Below are 17,906 nucleotides of genomic sequence, written 5' to 3' on the forward strand. Positions count from 1 at the left end.
CGGCCACACTTCTCGTCCTGATTTATTGTATAGTTCTCATCAATTCTTTAATATGTCTTTTGTTGTTCCCTATTTCTCTTTTCGTTTTGCTTTATTCTCACCCATCTCCTTCCTCTCATCTCTTCACTCTAATACGGTCAATACATTATTTTCACCATCTTTTCTTGAGTTGAGTAGCGTCAATTTCTTTTGTTACATCCTTTTTTTTATGACCCCTCCTATTTCTTTCCTTCTTCTGTGGCCTCAGGTTGGCAGCGCATATTTAGATGCCCCATAATGCAAATGCTACTTACCAGTATGCATCTGTTCTTGGCATGTAGGGCTGCTGACATTCATATCTGTGCATAGATCGCCGCCTAGTGTTGGGTCCGGATGATTGCACATTGTTGTCCTGGAAGAGTCTTCGAAGTATCACAAGATAGGTGGCCCCTCCCCTGGACTACAGTGCGCATGGGCATCGACTCCATCCCCAGATTGTTTTTAGCCATTGTGGCCGAGATGGCGTGAACTTAGTGAAAGATGACCATGCCATGAAATGATATGTAAACACTGCAGCTGCTACAAGCGCCGGGGAGGAGGGCGGGCGATATGAATGTCAGCAGCCCTACATGCCAAGAACAGATGCATACTGGTAAGTAGCATTTGCAGTTCGAGGCATGTGGGCTGCTGAATTCATATCTGTGCATAGAATACACAGCAGTCCCTCCATTAGCGGCGGCCGCCCGTGCCAGCTGCAGCAGTTTGGAAAAGTGTCTTGAGAACAGCCTGCACTACAGCTGCCTGCTGTTTAGAGTGCACGTCTACACAGTAATGTTTAGTAAATGTATGTGTGGTAGACCATGTGGCTGCTCTACATATGTCCTCTAAGGGAATGTTTCCAAGGAAGGCCATAGAGGCCCCCAACTTTCTGGTGGAGTGGGCTCTTGGTGGAATTGTAAGAGTGCGTTTTGCCTTCGCATAACAGATCTGAATCATTTCACGATCCACCTAGCAATACCAGCCTTGGAAATAGCGTTACCTTTGTGGTGTGGCGCAAAGGCAACGAAAAGCTGCTTAGTCTTTCTAAAATCCTTGGTCCTATCAATGTAATACATTAGGGCCCTTTTAACGTCAAGGGTGTGGAGCATCCGCTCCGCCAGTGACTCAGGATTTTGAAAAAATACCGGCAACTCAATTGTTTGGTTTATGTGGAACTGAGACACAACCTTGGGTAGAAATTTAGGGTTAGTGCGGAGCACTACCCTGTTAGCATGAACCTGGAAGAAAGGCTCTTCGATTGTGAGGGCCTGCAGCTCACTAACCCTCCGTAGCGATGTAATTGCTACTAAGAAAGCCACTTTCCAAGTCAAGAACTGAAGTTCGCAAGAATGTAGTGGCTCAAAGGGAGGACCCATCAGTCTTGTAAGAACCACATTGAGGTTCCATTCTGGAGCTGGTGGGGTCCGTGGTGGAATGACCCTTTTGAGTCCTTCCAGAAAAGCTTTGATAGCAGGCACTTTGAAAAGTGAAAGGTGCTGTCTATTCTGGAGGTATGCGGCCATCGCAGACAGGTGAATGCGGATGGAAGTATATGCCAAATTACACTGGTACAGATGGAACAGGTAACAGATGATGTTCTGAATGGAAGCATCCAGTGGATTAATGTTGTGGTTTGCGCAATAAATGACAAACCGCTTCCATTTGGCCGCATAACATGCTCTAGTAGTGGGCTTTCTTGCCTCCCGAATGATGTCCATGCAATTGGGAGGAAGGTTAAGGTAGCCAAACTCTAGGACCTCAGGAGCCAGATCGCCAGGTTGAGCTGGTGTGGATCCGGGTGCTGAATGTCGCCATGGCTCTGCGTCAGAAGGCTGGGTGTGAGATGAAGCCTTTGATGCGGTACCACGGAAAGTTCCAGAAACGTGGTGTACCACGGTTGGCGAGCCCACGTTGGAGCAACTAGGATGAGAGTCATTGAGTGCTGCCTGAGCTTGCGCGCCACCAGCGGTATCAGGGGTGCTGGGGGAAAAGCGTACGCAAATTTGTCTGACCAGTTCATCCATATCGCATTGCCCTGCGATTGCGGGTGTGGGAACCTGGCGGCGAAGCTTTGGCATTTTGCGTTCTCCCTTGTGGCGAACAGGTCTGTCTCTGGATGACCCCATCTTTGAAAGTACGGCTGGAGTACTGATGGATATATCTCCCACTCGTGCATTTGGTGGCTGTGCCTGCTGAGCAGGTCCGCCATCTGATTGTCTTTGCCTGGGAGGTGTTCTGCCATGAGGAAGATGTTCCTTTGAATGGCCCACTTCCACATGCTCTGAGCCAGATGAGACAGCTGCGGAGAGTGTGTTCCTCCCTGTTTCTGAATGTAGTACATGGCCGTCATGTTGTCCGTCCGGATCAACACGACCTTGTCGCACAGATGTACTTTGAACGCCTTTAAGGCCATGAAGATCGCCATCAGTTCTAGCACATTGATGTGCATCTTCTTCTGCTGTAGTGTCCATAGTCCCTGCACTGTGTATTGGAGGACATGCGCTCCCCAACCCTGGAGAGAAGCGTCCGCCGTCAGGATGATCTGCGGGACAGGCTCTTGAAACGGTCGGCCCTTGCAAAGGTTTTGTGGATTCCACCAATGCAGAGAGTTGTATGCCCGACCGCTCACCAACACTAGGTCCTTCAATTGCCCGTGAGCCCGAGTCCACTGACGTGCTAAGCACTCCTGAAGCGGACGCATATGTAGTCTCGCGTGTGGGACTATGGAGATGCAGGAGGCCATCATGCCTATCAACTGCATGAACACTCTTGCTGGAAGCGAGTGCTGAGGTCTGAATCTTTGGATCAGCGACTGAATGCTGTCGATTCTCACTGAATTCGGCTGCGCAGTGGCCGCCAGAGTGTTTATGGTCGCACCCAGATACTGCCGTATGTGGGCGGGTTGGAGATGGGATTTTGGGTAATTCAGTGAGAACCCCAGATCGTGCAGAAGGTGAATGGTGTGGGACACGTGGTTGGCGCACTGCTGTTCCGACTTTGCTTGAATGAGCCAGTCGTCCAGATAGGGGTAGACGTGGATTTTCTGACGTCTCAGATGCGCCACCACCATCGCTAGGCACTTTGTGAAGACCCTGGGCGCTGTGGTGACCCCAAAAGGCAGAACCTTGAACTGGTAGTGCTGGTTTTGAATGGTGAACCTTAGGTATTTTCTGTGTGAAGGATGCAGGGGAATGTGAAAGTATGCATCCTTGAGATCCAGAGTCGCCAGGAAGTCCCCTTGCCGAAGCAGTGGGAGAACCTGCTGCAGCGTGAGCATATGGAAATGTTCTGACAGAATGTACAAGTTGAGAGGTCTGAGGTCTAGGATGGGCCTGAGGGATCCGTCCTTCTTTGGAATTAGAAAGTACAGGGAGTAAACCCCTGTACCCCTTTCCTGCAGGGGAACGAGCTCTATTGCTCCTTTTTGCAGCATGACGTTGACTTCCTGCTGCAACAAGTGCAAGTGCTCGCCGGACATAGGACGGCTTTTTGGAGGTATGTTGGGTGGAGTGGATGTGAGCTCCAGACAATAACCGTATTGAATAAGAGATCTGACCCACCTGTCCGTGGTGATGGACTTTCACACGGGCAGGAACTGCTGGAGTCTCCCCCCGACCGGTGTTGCGTGGTCGGGGGGCAGCGACAAGGCGTCACTGTTTGCTGGCGGTGGAGGACCTGGAGCTGTTATTTCCACGTCCTCTGCCTTTGACGTTGTTGCCACGGTATCCACCCCGACCCTTGTTGGCATATGAGGATTGGGTGTTACTCTTATAGAATTGCGTGGATTGTGACGCTTGACCCCTTGAGGTGCCTCTGTTATTGGAGCGGCGAAAAGAACCAAACCGAAACTGCTGGGACTGCAGGGCACCCATAGATTTAGCAGTGTCAGTGTCTTTTTTCATTTTTTCGAGGGTGGCATCCACTTCTGGGCCAAACAGGTGGTCTGGATTGACAGTTTGGTTTAGGATGGTAGTTTGAATGTCTGGTTTAAAGCCTGATATTCTGAGCCATGCATGTCGGCGCAGTAGAACGCTAGTGTTTATTGCTGGTGAGGCGGTATCAGCCACATCCAGAGCACACTTAATTGAAGCATTGGTAATAAGCTTCCCCTCCTGAATCAACATTTCAGCTGCCTCCTTATACTGATCTGGTAAGTGCTGTAGAAGGGTCTCTAGAGTGTCGTAGTGTGCCCTGTCGTAGCGTGCAAGTAGCGCCTGCGTGTTGGATATGCGCCACATATTGGCTGCCTGCGCAGCAATACGTTTCCCCGAAGCCTCAAATACTTTTGATTCCTTGTCTGGGGGAGGAGCATCACCCGTAGTCTGTGAGTTGGCTCTTTTGCGTGTGTTGGAGACAACCAAAGAGTCAAGTGGCAACTGTCCTTTGATATATGTTGGATCAGTGGGCGCTGCCTTGTACTTCTTGTCAATACGAGGATTAATGACTCTTGCCCGGGTGGGCTCCTTGAAAACCTCTGGCGCATGTTTTAACACTCCTTTGAGCATTGGCAATGTCTTAACAGTTTTTTCAGCCACTGAAAAGGTGTCAAAAAGAAAATCGACGTCCACTGGGTCTGCATGGAGATCGATGTCATGATTGGATGCAGCTCTTTCAATTAGAGCGTTGAAGGCCGCAGAGTCTTCTGTTGGGGAAGTCTTTGCAGCAAAAAGCTGCGGCTCCTGTCCCGAATGAGGGTCCCCAGGGTCGCCCCCGGCAGACCATGGCGCAGTCACATCCTCTGGGTCTGAGTAAACTGGATAAGCATACTCATCCTCATCGTTTCCATCACCCTCCTCAACATTAGAATGAGTGGGTGAGAGTTCCTGACTTTGTGGAGATGCAGGCTCCATAGGGGCAGATGCACCTGCAGAGTCCAACTTCTTTTTAAGTGGGATGTGGAAATGTTCCAAAGCCGGCTCCGGGGTGATCTTCCGTTTAAGGAGAGAGAGCTTGCCTGTGTTGGCGTCGATGATCACCTCTCAACGCTCCTCCTCCGCCAGTGCTTGGTGGCGATGGCTTGGAACCACCAACGATGCCTTAGGCGTCAAAGTCAACTTCAAGGGCACTCCGGCCCCAGGTTTCGCAGTGAAAGCCTTCGGCGCCGTCTTCGGCGGCAACGTGAAGAGAATTGGCGTCTGCGCCTTCGCTGGTTTCTGTAGAGGCTTGGGCGGCACAGTGTCCTTTGGCTCGACCGCCGCGGCCCCCTCCCGAATACGCTGAAGGGACTCCGTGACCTTCCTGGTGAACGAGGCGGAGGGACGGACCGGCTCGAGAGAGTCTTCCGAAGCCGGGTTCGGGTCGGCAACCAAGGACGCAGTCTTCGGAGCAGACGCAGCTCCCCCCTTTGCCTTGTCAAGTGGAAGCGGTGCAGCCAGAGACTTGGGGTCGTCCTGCCGCTTCTTTGGGGCCTTCTTATGGTCATCGACCTTCTTGGTGTCGATGCGACTCTTCAGAGCGTCGACCAACTTCGGCACCGACGCAGCCGCGTCGGGCGTCTTCGCCTTCGGCTTCGACACCGTAATCTTCGGATCGGCCATTTTGGCGTGGCTCTTGAGCTCGACGGCCATCTTCGATTTCTCCGGCGCCGAGGCCTCTGAAGTCTTCGACCCAACCAGTGCGACTTGCGCTTTCGGTTTCGATACGGGTGGCGTCGACACCGATGGTTTCACTTTCGGTTTCAGCACCGGGAGTGGTGCCGCACCAATGTCCGTGGCCGGGTCGGAAGGCGGAGCCGTGGGACGGGTATCAAGGTCTTGGGTAAGGCCCAAAGGCGATCCCTCGACCTGGGCCTCATAATGGCGGATGGCCTCGGAGTCAGTCTGAGGAAGCTCCTCCTCCGAGCTATCCTCTACGGTGGCAATGGCCCCGTCGTCGTCCCCTACCTCCTCGACGACTTCCTCAAACTCCTCGTTTTCCGCGTCGTAGTTTTCCTCTACCTCCGACGCCGGGTTAGAGTCCGAGATATTCTAGATGGTGTCGTCGCCAACATCTTCCTCGAAGATGTTCGCTGGAGGGGGTGCCGAACTCTGGGCCTGCAGTCTTGCGGCCCGGCGTAGCTTGAGAGGCTTCTTTGACCGGAACTTGGAGCAGGCCATACACTTGGCCTCGTCGTGGTCCGGTGACTAGCACTTATTGCACACTGGGTGCACGTCGATGTGCGGGTACTTTGAGGCACACACCGGGCACCTCTTAAATGGACTTCGTTCCATGATGAAGTAGTCTGGAGCGTCGTGTAGGCCCGTCCGCGCCGAAAGCACGCGGAAGGGTAGTAATGGTTCGTAGCCGATGAACAAACAAACCCGAACGATAGACAATACCGACGTGAGTCCTAAAGACCTTTTGGTCTCAAGTAAAGAAAGTTAAACAATTATCGATTCCGACAGAGGGAACCGAAACACATCCGAACCCAATGGCGGAAAAAAACAATCTGGGGATGAGTCGATGCCCATGCGCACTGTAGTCCAGGGGAGGAGCCACCTATCTCGTAATACTTCGAAGACTCTTCCAGGACAACAATGTGCATTCATCCGGACCCAACACTAGGCGGCGATCTATGCACAGATATGAATTCAGCAGCCCACATGCCTCGAACAGTTCTTATCAGATACTGAACACATAGTGCATGCAAACATATGTACCGTAAGTGGTGTCTGCAGGAGGATAGTTTTGAAGCAAGCTTACTAGACATGTAAAAAGGGCAGTGCTTTTATTATTGGACAATAAAATAAGATTTAGTAAGAATTGAATGAATGAAAGCATGACCTTACAAAACACAAATTGATGCCATAAAAGAGTCTGCAAGACATTCCGAACTACAGCTTAAACAAAATCAGCTCAATCAAATATATTTCAGAGTTTTCAAAGAAACTGCATATCAATTTTATTTGCAAACAGATTATTTGACATGTTGTGGAGGTTTTAAATAGTTTATAAGCTTTGACTTTCTCAACTGAAAAGGCATCTTAAGCATGTTATTTCTGGTTTATGTGTATAACTGTCTTTGAAAACATTTTAAAAGGGCTTATTCAAAAGATGCCACAAGCTTCTTACCAATAGACAGACAACACTGAAAATGGCCTTTACTATTTCCTCTTGCTTCTAGGGGAGATGATGTAAAGCAGGCAGTCTCTATTAATAAAAAGCTAGAAAATTATGGATGTTTTACTTTTATATTCAACAGATGTTTCTGTGACACACTAAAGTGTGATGTATTCGTACTTTGTCGCCTTTCATAGTGAATTAATACGGCAAAGTATTGTGCGCGGCACAAGCAACAATATTGCCTAGATCTAGAGTCAAAGGGTGGTTGGCGAGGCCAGGTTTTCAGAATAACCAGTGAGCATAAAAACATCTGATGGATAGCTTGACAACCTATCATGGTTCTTGCTTTCGTGCCCCAAGTTAGTACACCCCCACAAACGTGATTTGTCGGATGTTTTGTAAAAATGATGAAGAAGGGCTCTTCATACCAGCTTGTGGTGGGTAAGCATTTGCCATCGATGCCAGGATACGAGGTGGGTAAAAAGACAAATGGAGGAGGAGAGTCAGCTTTGAGACCATCTCTTCAAGCTCTCTGTCTTCACAGCAAAGCAAGTTAGCACAGGATAGCCTGCTGATTACGGAGTACACGAAACGCTATGCAAAGTAGTGAACTGTGGTACATTCTGCAATCTGTGTTTGTGTCGCATCTGCATCCAGGGTTTAATATTTTTCTACTGGGTGGACAAATTCTGTAGTTAGGTCTTGCCACTCGAGACAGGCAATCTTGCCGACTGGAACATTTGATCTTGGAGAGGATTCAGTATTTTTTTTACTGCCTCAGACCTCTATTTTCTTCCCTCCACCATGATGATGTGGTATCCAAATTTGGTTTTGACAGGAGGGTCTGTGTACACTGGCTTGTCCATGGTACTGACAGACAAAGCAAAGGCGGCTTCTTGAAAAGGTCCAACCATGGATCCTCTGGTCATCCAACCCAAGTCTCCCTGCAAGAATCAAACAGAAAGGTGAAGAATCAGAGAAAAGGTTTTTTTAGACCTGATTATTTACAAAAGATTCCTAGCATCGTTACTTGCCGTTACAGACTCTGTAATTGTAAATTAATTTATATAGCTCTTATGACTCCTGACAAGGTATTGAAGTGCTTTTTTGGAGAGCAGTATACTACTCGGAACGCAGGATTAGTAGCTAATGGTTAGTAAATAAAAATATCTTGTGCATAAATTGTGCTAGGATTATGCTCTTAATTCATGTGTGTTGAGTAGAGCTTGGAATACGGATATAATGTAAGGAATGGATTTGAAAAAGGGTATAAGTATTTTTTTAAGTAGTGGTTGTGTGTGCTTGCTAAAAGGATGGCATGGCAAAAAAGGAGACGTGAAAGTTTGAGAAAGATGTTTGGGAGTTTGTGGTATCTTTTTTATGGTTTCAAATAACTGCAATTAACACATTCATACATATACTGCTCCCTGAAACAGTGAAACAATGCTCTCTGCTACAACCGCACCACACTTGTACACATCACCAATACCCTACAGCCATGCACACTAGCCCCAGATGGGAATAGCAGCACATGAGAACAATCACTGGCAAAGCCAACATGAATCACCATTTATTTTTGCCAGTGTGGACCTATTGGGTAAAAACATAAATAATAATAATTGCAATATTAAACCCCATTGGCAAAAATAAAAAGAAAATAAACAAGTGGGACTGAATATGTGTGCATGCTACGTTTGGGTGCTCAGACGCCCCCCTATGTCATAACGCATGTGCGCTCATGTGTAATAACGAAGCAGTCATTTTAGGATTTTTATTGATTAAATTCACTGCTTTAAGATGATGGAGCCCATCTTGGAACAGGAAAAAAACCTGCATCAACATGAGAACAGTAGCAGCCTGGCAGTAGACCTAAGCAAAATTGGCTTTAGGGCAGTTTAATTAGCATAATTTCAGCAATTATGGGCGTTACTTCTGTTAAGTAAAAAATTCCCAAAATTACAGCTGTGTAAAAAGCAATGATGAACAGTGACACAACAACGTGTTGTAAAATAGTACACGTGATAAGACTCAGCAGACAAACAGTATTGCCTGCTGGCGACCACTTAATAGTTCATACCATCAACACAATAAGTGGTAGTTGTTTCAATCCTCGTTGAAAAGATAGTGTAAATTGGCCCGTTTGAGTTCGTAAAGCTGCGGCTTACAAACGGGACTGGCGCAGGCGCGTAATCCTCTGAGCTATTTCACCAATTCAATAATAAGAGAGAAGACCCCACATGTTCCAGGGAACAGGGTACTGCAGACAATGAGAAGTCAAAGGACTATCCCTGGAAAAGGTAGTTTTCGGAAAGCTATCTCACTCACTCACACTATATACTACAGATGTTATTCAAATCACTGGTCACAAACTAGTTTATACAGTTCACAGTCTTTTTATTAAAAAACATATAGATTAAAAATTCTGTGTGAAATCAATTCGATAATACTGAAAACATGTAAAATAAAAACATTTCTTATTGTGCAATAAGTTAAAAAGAAGTTAAAACAATCATTTTTATACAGTGTGTCAAACAAGAAAAGAGAATACAGTTTCTAAATTATCGACATAATCCTATCATTGTTCACAGAGAAAATTATTTAGGAAGAAAAAAAGACAGATTTTTACTAAAAAGAACCCCCTGCTCTAAAACAAACACCTCTTGTTGCTACGGATTGTAAGATTCACCAGCCTATGCATTAATTCATAAAGGTTCCCGTATTACAATGTGCAAAATATCGAGAATCTCCTAGGCTTGAATTCTATGGAAAAAAAACGTTGACGCGTTTCGGTGTATCAGCCCTTGGATATGGTCACACCTTCACCAGGACAGTTCAAAATCGTTTGGGGTTATGACAGGTATCCTTCCTTAAGATAGGGTTCTGGATCTCCTGTATTAAGTTTTGGACAATTTCCTCACACAACCAGACCCTGGACTTGGTCTGTTGGGTAAATACTCTAACAGATCAATAGACGTTGTTACTTCGGATGTTCGCTTGCCCTTTGTGATCCTGATCAGTCTTTGAATTTTAGTGACAACCCAAACAAATTATTGGACTAACTTTCTGAAGAGGGCGTTATTACCACAACTGATTCCTCTGAATGGGTCAGGCCAATTGTTATTGTGCGGGTAAAAAACCAGGAGATAATCGCCTGTGTGCAGACCTACGCACACTTAATAAAAATATCATAATAGACTGTCACCCTCCTGCCAAAAATTCAAAATTTATTGGCCAATATTGGCAATGCCAAATTTGTCTCCTTATCTCAGGTCAGCATATCACCCAACTACACTCACAGTAGAACCGTAGACCACATTTGTAACATGGTTGGAGCCTACACATTTTTAAGACTATGTTTGGTTTAACTTCTGCGGTGATTGTGTTCCAAAAACTTATGGTAGAGTTTTGGCAGGGCATGGTCACTTCAGCCCTGTCATAATAGGGTTTTAGGCGGTTTATATGGATGACCCACCTGGGTTCCTGCAAGTGCCAAGGTCCCCCAGGTAGGTGACCTCCCCTTTTCTCTCAGGATAGGGCAGGGCCCAGTCCATCTGTCCTGGAAGGCACTAGGAGCCACAGGCTCAAAAACCCACAACTTCTGCCCTGGTTGGAGCTCTACCATGGCATCCTTTTGGTCATACCATAGCTTATGGGGTTCTTGGCTGGCTACTTTTTCCATGTGCTATGTGTTAGACCTGTCTGCATCTGGGGGGGTTCTAACCATCATTATTTATTTTTGTCACCCTTAGCCTCCCAGTGTTTCTATTTTTATTTTTTATGTCCACCAGGATTTTTCAGTGCTGTCAGGGGGCTAGGTGTTCCTTGACTATGGGGCCATTTTCCCCTTCATACTCTGTGAGGCCTAGTTAAGCTTCTGGAAAATCTAGGGACACTCAGGAACCTAAAATGGTGGCCACCAACTGCCATAACGGACATCCCAGGAAGGCAGACCCATAGGCTAACATGAGGAAGGTTCCAGAATCATCTAGTGGCTTCCAGGGGGTCTGAGGCCAGCCTATAAAAGGCCAGTGACCAGCAGCCATTTTGTGCAGTATCAGGAGTGACCAGTGAGGAGAGAGGCGACTTGAGGAGGAGGATTACGCACTAGTAGAGACAAGATCGACCTGTGGGGCCGGCTGTCGCTCTACTGGGAAGTGCCCCCTTTTAGGCTGACCAAACCCCACTGTCACGGCGTTCCTAAACAGTGACCAGAGACTGTGACAAGTTTACAAATCATTGCGACTCTCTGTTGAGTGACCCTCGAGTGACCTGACCGCCCCGCCCTGAAGGCTGTGTGCAGAGCAGGTGAACTTCGACCCAGAGACGTGCTGACTGACCCAGGAGTCCGGGGGCGAGGAGTACGGACAACCGCAACTACAGCACTCGAGTCCGGGTCTCACACTGAGGAGAAAGGCGGTAGAATCGGCTGTGGCTCTTACCTGAGAGGGACGCCGTCACCAAGCCTATCCCTGACGCTAGACCGGGAACAAGTGAAGTGCCCAGCTGTCCCGTGTGCTGACGGGAGGAGTCGTCGCTGAGGGAGAGGCGGAGTCCGGAGACGGGAGGAAGCCGGCGGCGTCAGAGGAGGCGCGCCTGAAGCCAAGCCAGCTGGTCGGAAGAGGCGGAGCTTTGGCCTGAGGGAGCGCGGAAGGAGGTGGAAGCGCCATCAGACTCGCCGGTGGAGCAGCATTGACCGGAACCACTTCTATTTTCCCCCCGTCGCCAGCTCCCACGGAGCCCTCACCTACGGCGCCAGAGCCAAACACCCCCGGAGCCCTCACCTACGGCGCCGGAGCCAAACACCGGAGCGAGCGAGCAACTCCAGCCGGGTTGCTCTCGTCAGAGAAAGTAAGCGGGGGAAAACGTGGGGAAGCGGGAGGCGGCAGAGCCGGCTAACAGTGACCCCTGAATCGCTGATAGTGAGAAAGTAACTGTAAACTGTCGTCCCGCTTGGAACAAAAACTCGAGAATCTTGGTTTACAACCCTCCGAGAATAACACAGAGATTGGGGGGGAAGTGAGAAGGGAAACGAAGCACCGGGTTCATGTGCCTTGTGCAAGAGTATTGAAAGCTGGGCTACAGGGTGCCAGTAGCGATCAGAGCTCACCTTGAAAACCCCTCCAGGCAGTGAATCCCTTTGAGTCAGATCAACTTCAAGAGGGGTTTAGTAAAAGATTAGACACAAGGAAGCATAATTAATTCGCCTTGTCTTCTTTTAGCCATCTAGCTGGTTGCAAGCTTTGTGAGGAACGCTGCTGGGGGTAGAATTCTGTTGAGCTGTTCTGGATCCTGAGAGCAGATGGGTAATGTACATGCCAGGTTTATGTAAAGTGGCGCATTGAACCTATACAGTGAATTTTCACTTCTGTATTAGCTGATTGGGGAAGCAATACTGATGTAACTGATGGTGATTTACCTCAAATGTAATGTACCTTTGATTAATCCGCGTGAATTGAGAAAAGTGTTAAAAATGGCGAATTGTATATGAAAACTTATGCTGAACTGAATGTATACTGCTTTTGACAAAGAATAGAACAAAGAGAACTTTTATAAAAGGTACTGGTATTTTTCAAAATTGGTGTAGGTCCTTTATTTTTAGTGGTAAGTCATTGGGATACTGTGAGTGGGTTCTGTAAGCACTTAACCAACGCCTTATTTATTTATTTATTTATTTATTTATTTATTTTGAAAGTTTTATATAGCGCGAACAAGATCTTTGCAGATATCAGAGCGCTTTACATAGGAGAAGAGCAAATATACACAGATACATCTATAGTGTTAAAAGTACAGTGAAATGATATAATAAACAGTCAAGTAGTCAATTTCAAAGTCAAACAAAAAAAGCAAAGGGTTCGAACAAGTAGTACAGATGAGCACTGAGTCTTTGAAGTTGATCCCCAGTAGTGGTTCATGTGCATTTAGCCATGAGGATCGCTTTTACTTCTTTCTTGAAAAGTATGGTAGATGGGATGAGTCTGATTTCAGGGGGGAGTGAGTTCCAAATCCTGGGGGCCATTCCTGAGAAAGAGCGTTTGTATGTTTTTTCTTTGCGGAATCTTTTAGGCTTTAGCAAAAGATTGTTTGTGCCTCTAGTGTTTCTGGATCCTCCAGAAATCGTTAGCTTCTGAGCGAGGTATCTAGGTGAGCTAAGGTGGACAGCCTTGTGCGTCAAACAAGCGATTTTCAGGTGTATCCTGGCTTCAAAAGGCAGCCAGTTCAGGGATTTGAAGTCAGGGGAAATGTGTGAGTGTTTTTTTGATCCAGTGATAAGTCTCGCTGCGGCGTTTAAAGAGGCTCTTATGGGTGCCGTAGTAGCTAGGGGGAGACCGCAGAGGGCGGTGCTGCCGTATTCTATTCGAGGTATGACAAGTGATTGTACCGCAGTTTGGAAGTCTTTGGCTGGAAGGAAGGGTTTAAGTTTCCTAAGGGTGTTGATTTGGTAATTTGCTCCCTTAGTTGCTTTGTTGATGTGTTCCTGCATGCTGAGATTGGTGTCGAGTGTTATGCCCAAGGATTTCGCTGAGTCCACGATGGTGGGTTGAACATTGAGTGCCGTTAGGTGTTTAAGCCACATTTGTGCGGTAGTGATCTTCGTGGGAGGTGAGATCAAAAGGAACTCTGTTTTGAGGGCATTAAGTTTGAGGTGATTAGCGGCCAGCCAGGATTGGGTGCTGCTGATCGTTGAGTTCAAGAGCGTGATGTCATTGGGTGATTGAAGTTTGAGATAAAGTTGGGTGTCATCAGCATACATGTGGAAGTATACATTGGCTTCTTGTAGCAAGGTGGTGAGAGGTTCCATAACTAGGTTGAACAAAGTTGGGGATAGGGAGGATCCTTGTGGTACGCCTAGCGATACAGGTCTTGGCGCGGACATCAAGTTGTTGCTCTTGAATTTCTGCGACCTGTTATGCAGAAAGGACGTGAACCATTTGAGCACAGTTCCAGATAGGCCCATTCTTGTGTTTAATAGTTCGAGTAAATTCTCATGTTTGACGGTGTCAAATGCGGAGGAGAGATCAAGGAGGATGAGGAGGCAGGTATCGTTATGATCTAGGATTTGGAGGGCGTCATCGATTATGTGAGTCATAGCAGTTTCAGTACTGTGATTTGCTCTGAAGCCTGATTGATGGGAGTTGAGAAGATCAAACTGAGTAATGTGTTTAGACAATTGTATTTGTACGCATTTTTCCAGCAGTTTGGCAAGAGTCGGAATGTTGGTGATGGGGCGGTAGTTGTTGAGGTCTGAGGGATCGGCTGTAGGTTTCTTTAGTAAGGGTGTGACTTGTCCAACTTTGAGGGAGTCGGGAATGGACCCTTGTTGAAGTGAGCTGTTAATGATTTTAGTCCAGAGTGGAAGGAGCGACGGGGTAAGGACTTTGACAGCGTTAGCAGGAAGGGGGTCTGTGAGGTGATTGGAAGGTTTCAGAGTGCTGAGCAGTTTGCCAATTTCTTCTTCCGTGTAGGTGACAAAGGTTGACCAGGTGGCATTGTTTTTTGGTTTAGTTGGTGCTATGCAGTGGGGTTTGGGGTAGCGGCTTGCATCCATGAGTAGATCATTCTTTATGTTGTCAGTTTTTTGGATAAAGAAAGAGGCGAAGTCTTCGCAGGAGGGAGCTTCACCCATAGTGTTGAGAGGTTGGGGGTGTTCTTTGGATTGCGTTCGGATAAGCTCAAACAGCTTTCTCGGACGATTTTTGGCTAGGTCAAGCTGACGGCTGAAGAAGACTGATTTTGAGCGTTTTATTTTCCTGAAGTAGGCATTTCTCTTTTTCTTCAGGGTTTTTAGGTTCAGTGCAGAGGGAGCTGATCTCCAGGTGCGCTCTGCCATTCGCATGGCGCGTCTGTCGTCATTGAGACTCCCGTCGTACCAGGGATTGGAGATTTTTGCGGAGGCTTTTTTTAGCTGCAGGGGTGCGACTTCATTAATTATTGAGGACATAGTATTAAGATAGTGATCAGTCAAGGATTGGACGTCCTTAACGCCAGTAGGAGGAAGTAGTGAGTTGCAGCTGTTGGGGGGCAGAGAGTTTGAGTTTCGTTTTTTCATGTCTCTTTTCCAAATTTTGGGCCTGGCGGATTGAACAGGGTTAAATTTAACTTTTTCATTGATGAAGAATGTGATAATATGATGGTCTGACAAGTCACAGGGTTGGATAGATTCGAGTTGGATAGATGCTTCTTTGGAGATGATAAGGTCGAGGATAGAGCCTTTCTTGTGAGTTGGACTATTGCAGATTTGAGTGAGGTCAAGGGCGTTAAGGAAATTCTTCAGACCTTTTACCACCGCATCATTATGATCGTTCCAGTGGAGGTTGAAGTCACCAAGGTATATTTGTGTGAGTTGTCGCCCGGAGTTGGTTGAGATCATATCCATGATTTGCTGGGAGAAGGTAAGGTTGTCGCCGGGTGGGTGATAAACGCCGTGAAGAGTGCAAATCGGTTTGCCCTCACTGATAATATCGAGGCAGATATATTCACAGGAGGTTGGGGAGGGTAGGGAGGGGGAAGTTACTTTCAGGACAGAGAGGTTGCGCCTGTGTATACATGCGATTCCGCCACCTTTTTTATTGCCAGTCCTGTCAAGTCTAGTGATGTGGTAGTTGGGGGGAACCAGAATGTCCATTATAGGTGTAGAAGATTCTGTTAGCCATGTTTCAGTCATGATGATTAAGTCAAGATCCAGTTTTAGGATGAGATCGGCGATAGCGAAGGAGTGTTTCGCGGCTGATCTGCAGTTGAGGAGAGTGCATTTGAGACGGGGTGTGTCGAGGGTGGAAGGGGGGTTCTAGAGCGAGGGGGACTTTACTCAGGTTACTATGGATAGCTATTCTGTTGTTCAGTGTGGGGGGTCTAAGGGGATTGGAGTGAATCGTAGGAATGGCAGTGAGAGTGTTGGGTGTATTGCTATGGGGAGCTGGGTCGTAGGAGCGGAGGAGGGCGATTGTGTCGAGGTCCGAGAGAGGATTACAGGAGCGATGGGGACGGTTTTCGCGGTTGTGAACAGGGATTGTGGTCCAGTGCGGTGGGAGTCGAGTGCGAGAGTTCGCCACCCGGGTGGAGGTCCAGTTGGGAGGGGTGGTGATGGTGGAGGCGCGTACGGGCTGTCTGGGATGTGTGCTGAGTAATTGTTTGATGATGTGAATGTCTTGTTTGATCTGGTGGAGGGTGTTGGGTGAGGGGTGACTGGAGTGTGATAGGCAGAGTAGTTGTTGCTTGATGATGTGCATGTCTTCTTTGAGCTGGAGGAGGGAGGTCGTAGTGCAGTCCAGTGTGGGAGATGTGTTGGAGGTGGGGATGGGAGGGTCGGGCGTTGTGTTGGGGGCGGGGATGGGAGGGTCGGGCGTGGGTGACATCGGGGAGATGTTGGTGGTGTGGTTGAGAGTATTGGTGGTACGCGGAGAGTGCAGAGTGGAGGATGGGCGTTTATTAGTGGTGAAGGGGGCGCATGTACGGTAGTGAGGGGTGAGAATGGGGGGGAGGAGGGGTTGTATGTCGTTCTTTGTTGAGGAGTCGTAGTTGAAGAGATAGGGGTGGCGTGTTCTGCGTGGTTGGTTAATGAGTGGAGGTGAGGGCTGAGAATGGGGGGGGATAACGGGTGGGGTTTATCTGTGAGCTTGTCGATCAGATGCTTAGCTTGGTTAGGCGGGATGTGGGTGGGGGCTGTGATGTCATGGGTGCAAAGAATGGGAATGTGGGCTGGTGTATGGGGGGAGGGGGTATGGCTGGTGTATGTGGGGCCAAGATCAATGTCAGTGATTGAGGGGTGTGGGGTAGCAGCAGTGGATGGGAGCATGGCTAAGGTGCCGGTGGAATAGGAGAGGTGCGTGTCGTTTTGGGGCTGCGCTAGATTAGCGGCGTGGTTGGTATGGGAAGTGGTGTGGGGCCTTGGAGTTTAGCTGTTCCCCCTACTGTGCCAGGCTACCCTATGTAGTCTAGGATTCCCTAGGTCCAACACTATGCCATTCTGGAACGAAGGCCAAATACATAGTCCATAATATCTGATTTAGGCTGCTTGAGAGGTTTCTTCCATCCTTCCTTTCACAAGACACAGTGGTCCCCTTACAGGATGACCAAACAGAAGTTCAAAGGGGGAAAACACTACTCCCTTCTGTGGCACCTCCTTGTAGGCGAAAAGCAGGCATGGTAGTAAGACATCCCATCTCCTCAATTTTTTCATGGAGTCCACCAATCAAACATTTCAATGTGTTGTACAACCTTTCAACAATTCCATTGGTCTGCGGATGATATGGGGGAGTGAACCTGTACGTCATACCCACCAGGCACGGCCCGTGTAGGGCGTTCCACCGGGCGGTGACGTCAGGCGGGGGAGGGGCAGGGTGGGGGGTTGTAAAATGCGGGATACGAACAATTTCAGGGGAGTACCGGAAAAAAAAAAAAAATTGTTGCGCGCGCTGCATCACATTTGGCAATGCAGAGCGCGCAACGAAATTTGCTTTTTTTCCGGTACTTACATGAAAACGTCCGTATCCCTCATTTTACAAATCCCTACCCTGCCCCTCCCCCACCTGACGTCACCACCCGGTGGAACGCCCTACACGGGCCGTGCCTGTTCCCCACTGAGCACACATGTTTTAAGTAAGCAGACATAATGTTTGAACCTCTGCTGATAGCACCTCCTTAGGTAACCCCACCCTGGTAAAGATACCAAGGAGAGCCCTAGCCACTGCAGGGGCTGTGGTTGTTCTAAGGGGAATAGCTTCAGGATACCTGGTAGCATGATCCACTACTACTAGTATGAATCTGTTTCCTGATACTGTTAGAGGGTCAAGGCAGCAAACGGGTCAAGGAGGCCAATAATGTCAATCCCTACCCTAACAAAAGAAAGG

General features: G+C 48.0%; 1 protein-coding gene across 1 annotated transcript in view; it reads right to left on the reverse strand.

Moving 5' to 3' along the window:
* Positions 1-6,708: 6,708 nt before the first annotated feature.
* PIN4 (peptidylprolyl cis/trans isomerase, NIMA-interacting 4) overlaps positions 6,709-17,906 on the reverse strand; it is a 70,806-nt gene continuing 59,608 nt past the window's right edge. The window contains exon 4 of the mRNA XM_086941998.1: positions 6,709-8,003. Within this exon, the coding sequence (XP_086798124.1) occupies positions 7,845-8,003 (159 nt within the window). The 3' untranslated portion in view covers positions 6,709-7,844. The remainder of the gene's footprint in view (positions 8,004-17,906) is intronic.

The sequence above is a fragment of the Lissotriton vulgaris genome, chromosome 10, assembly GCF_964263255.1.
Source record: "Lissotriton vulgaris chromosome 10, aLisVul1.2, whole genome shotgun sequence".
Taxonomy (NCBI): domain Eukaryota; kingdom Metazoa; phylum Chordata; class Amphibia; order Caudata; family Salamandridae; genus Lissotriton; species Lissotriton vulgaris.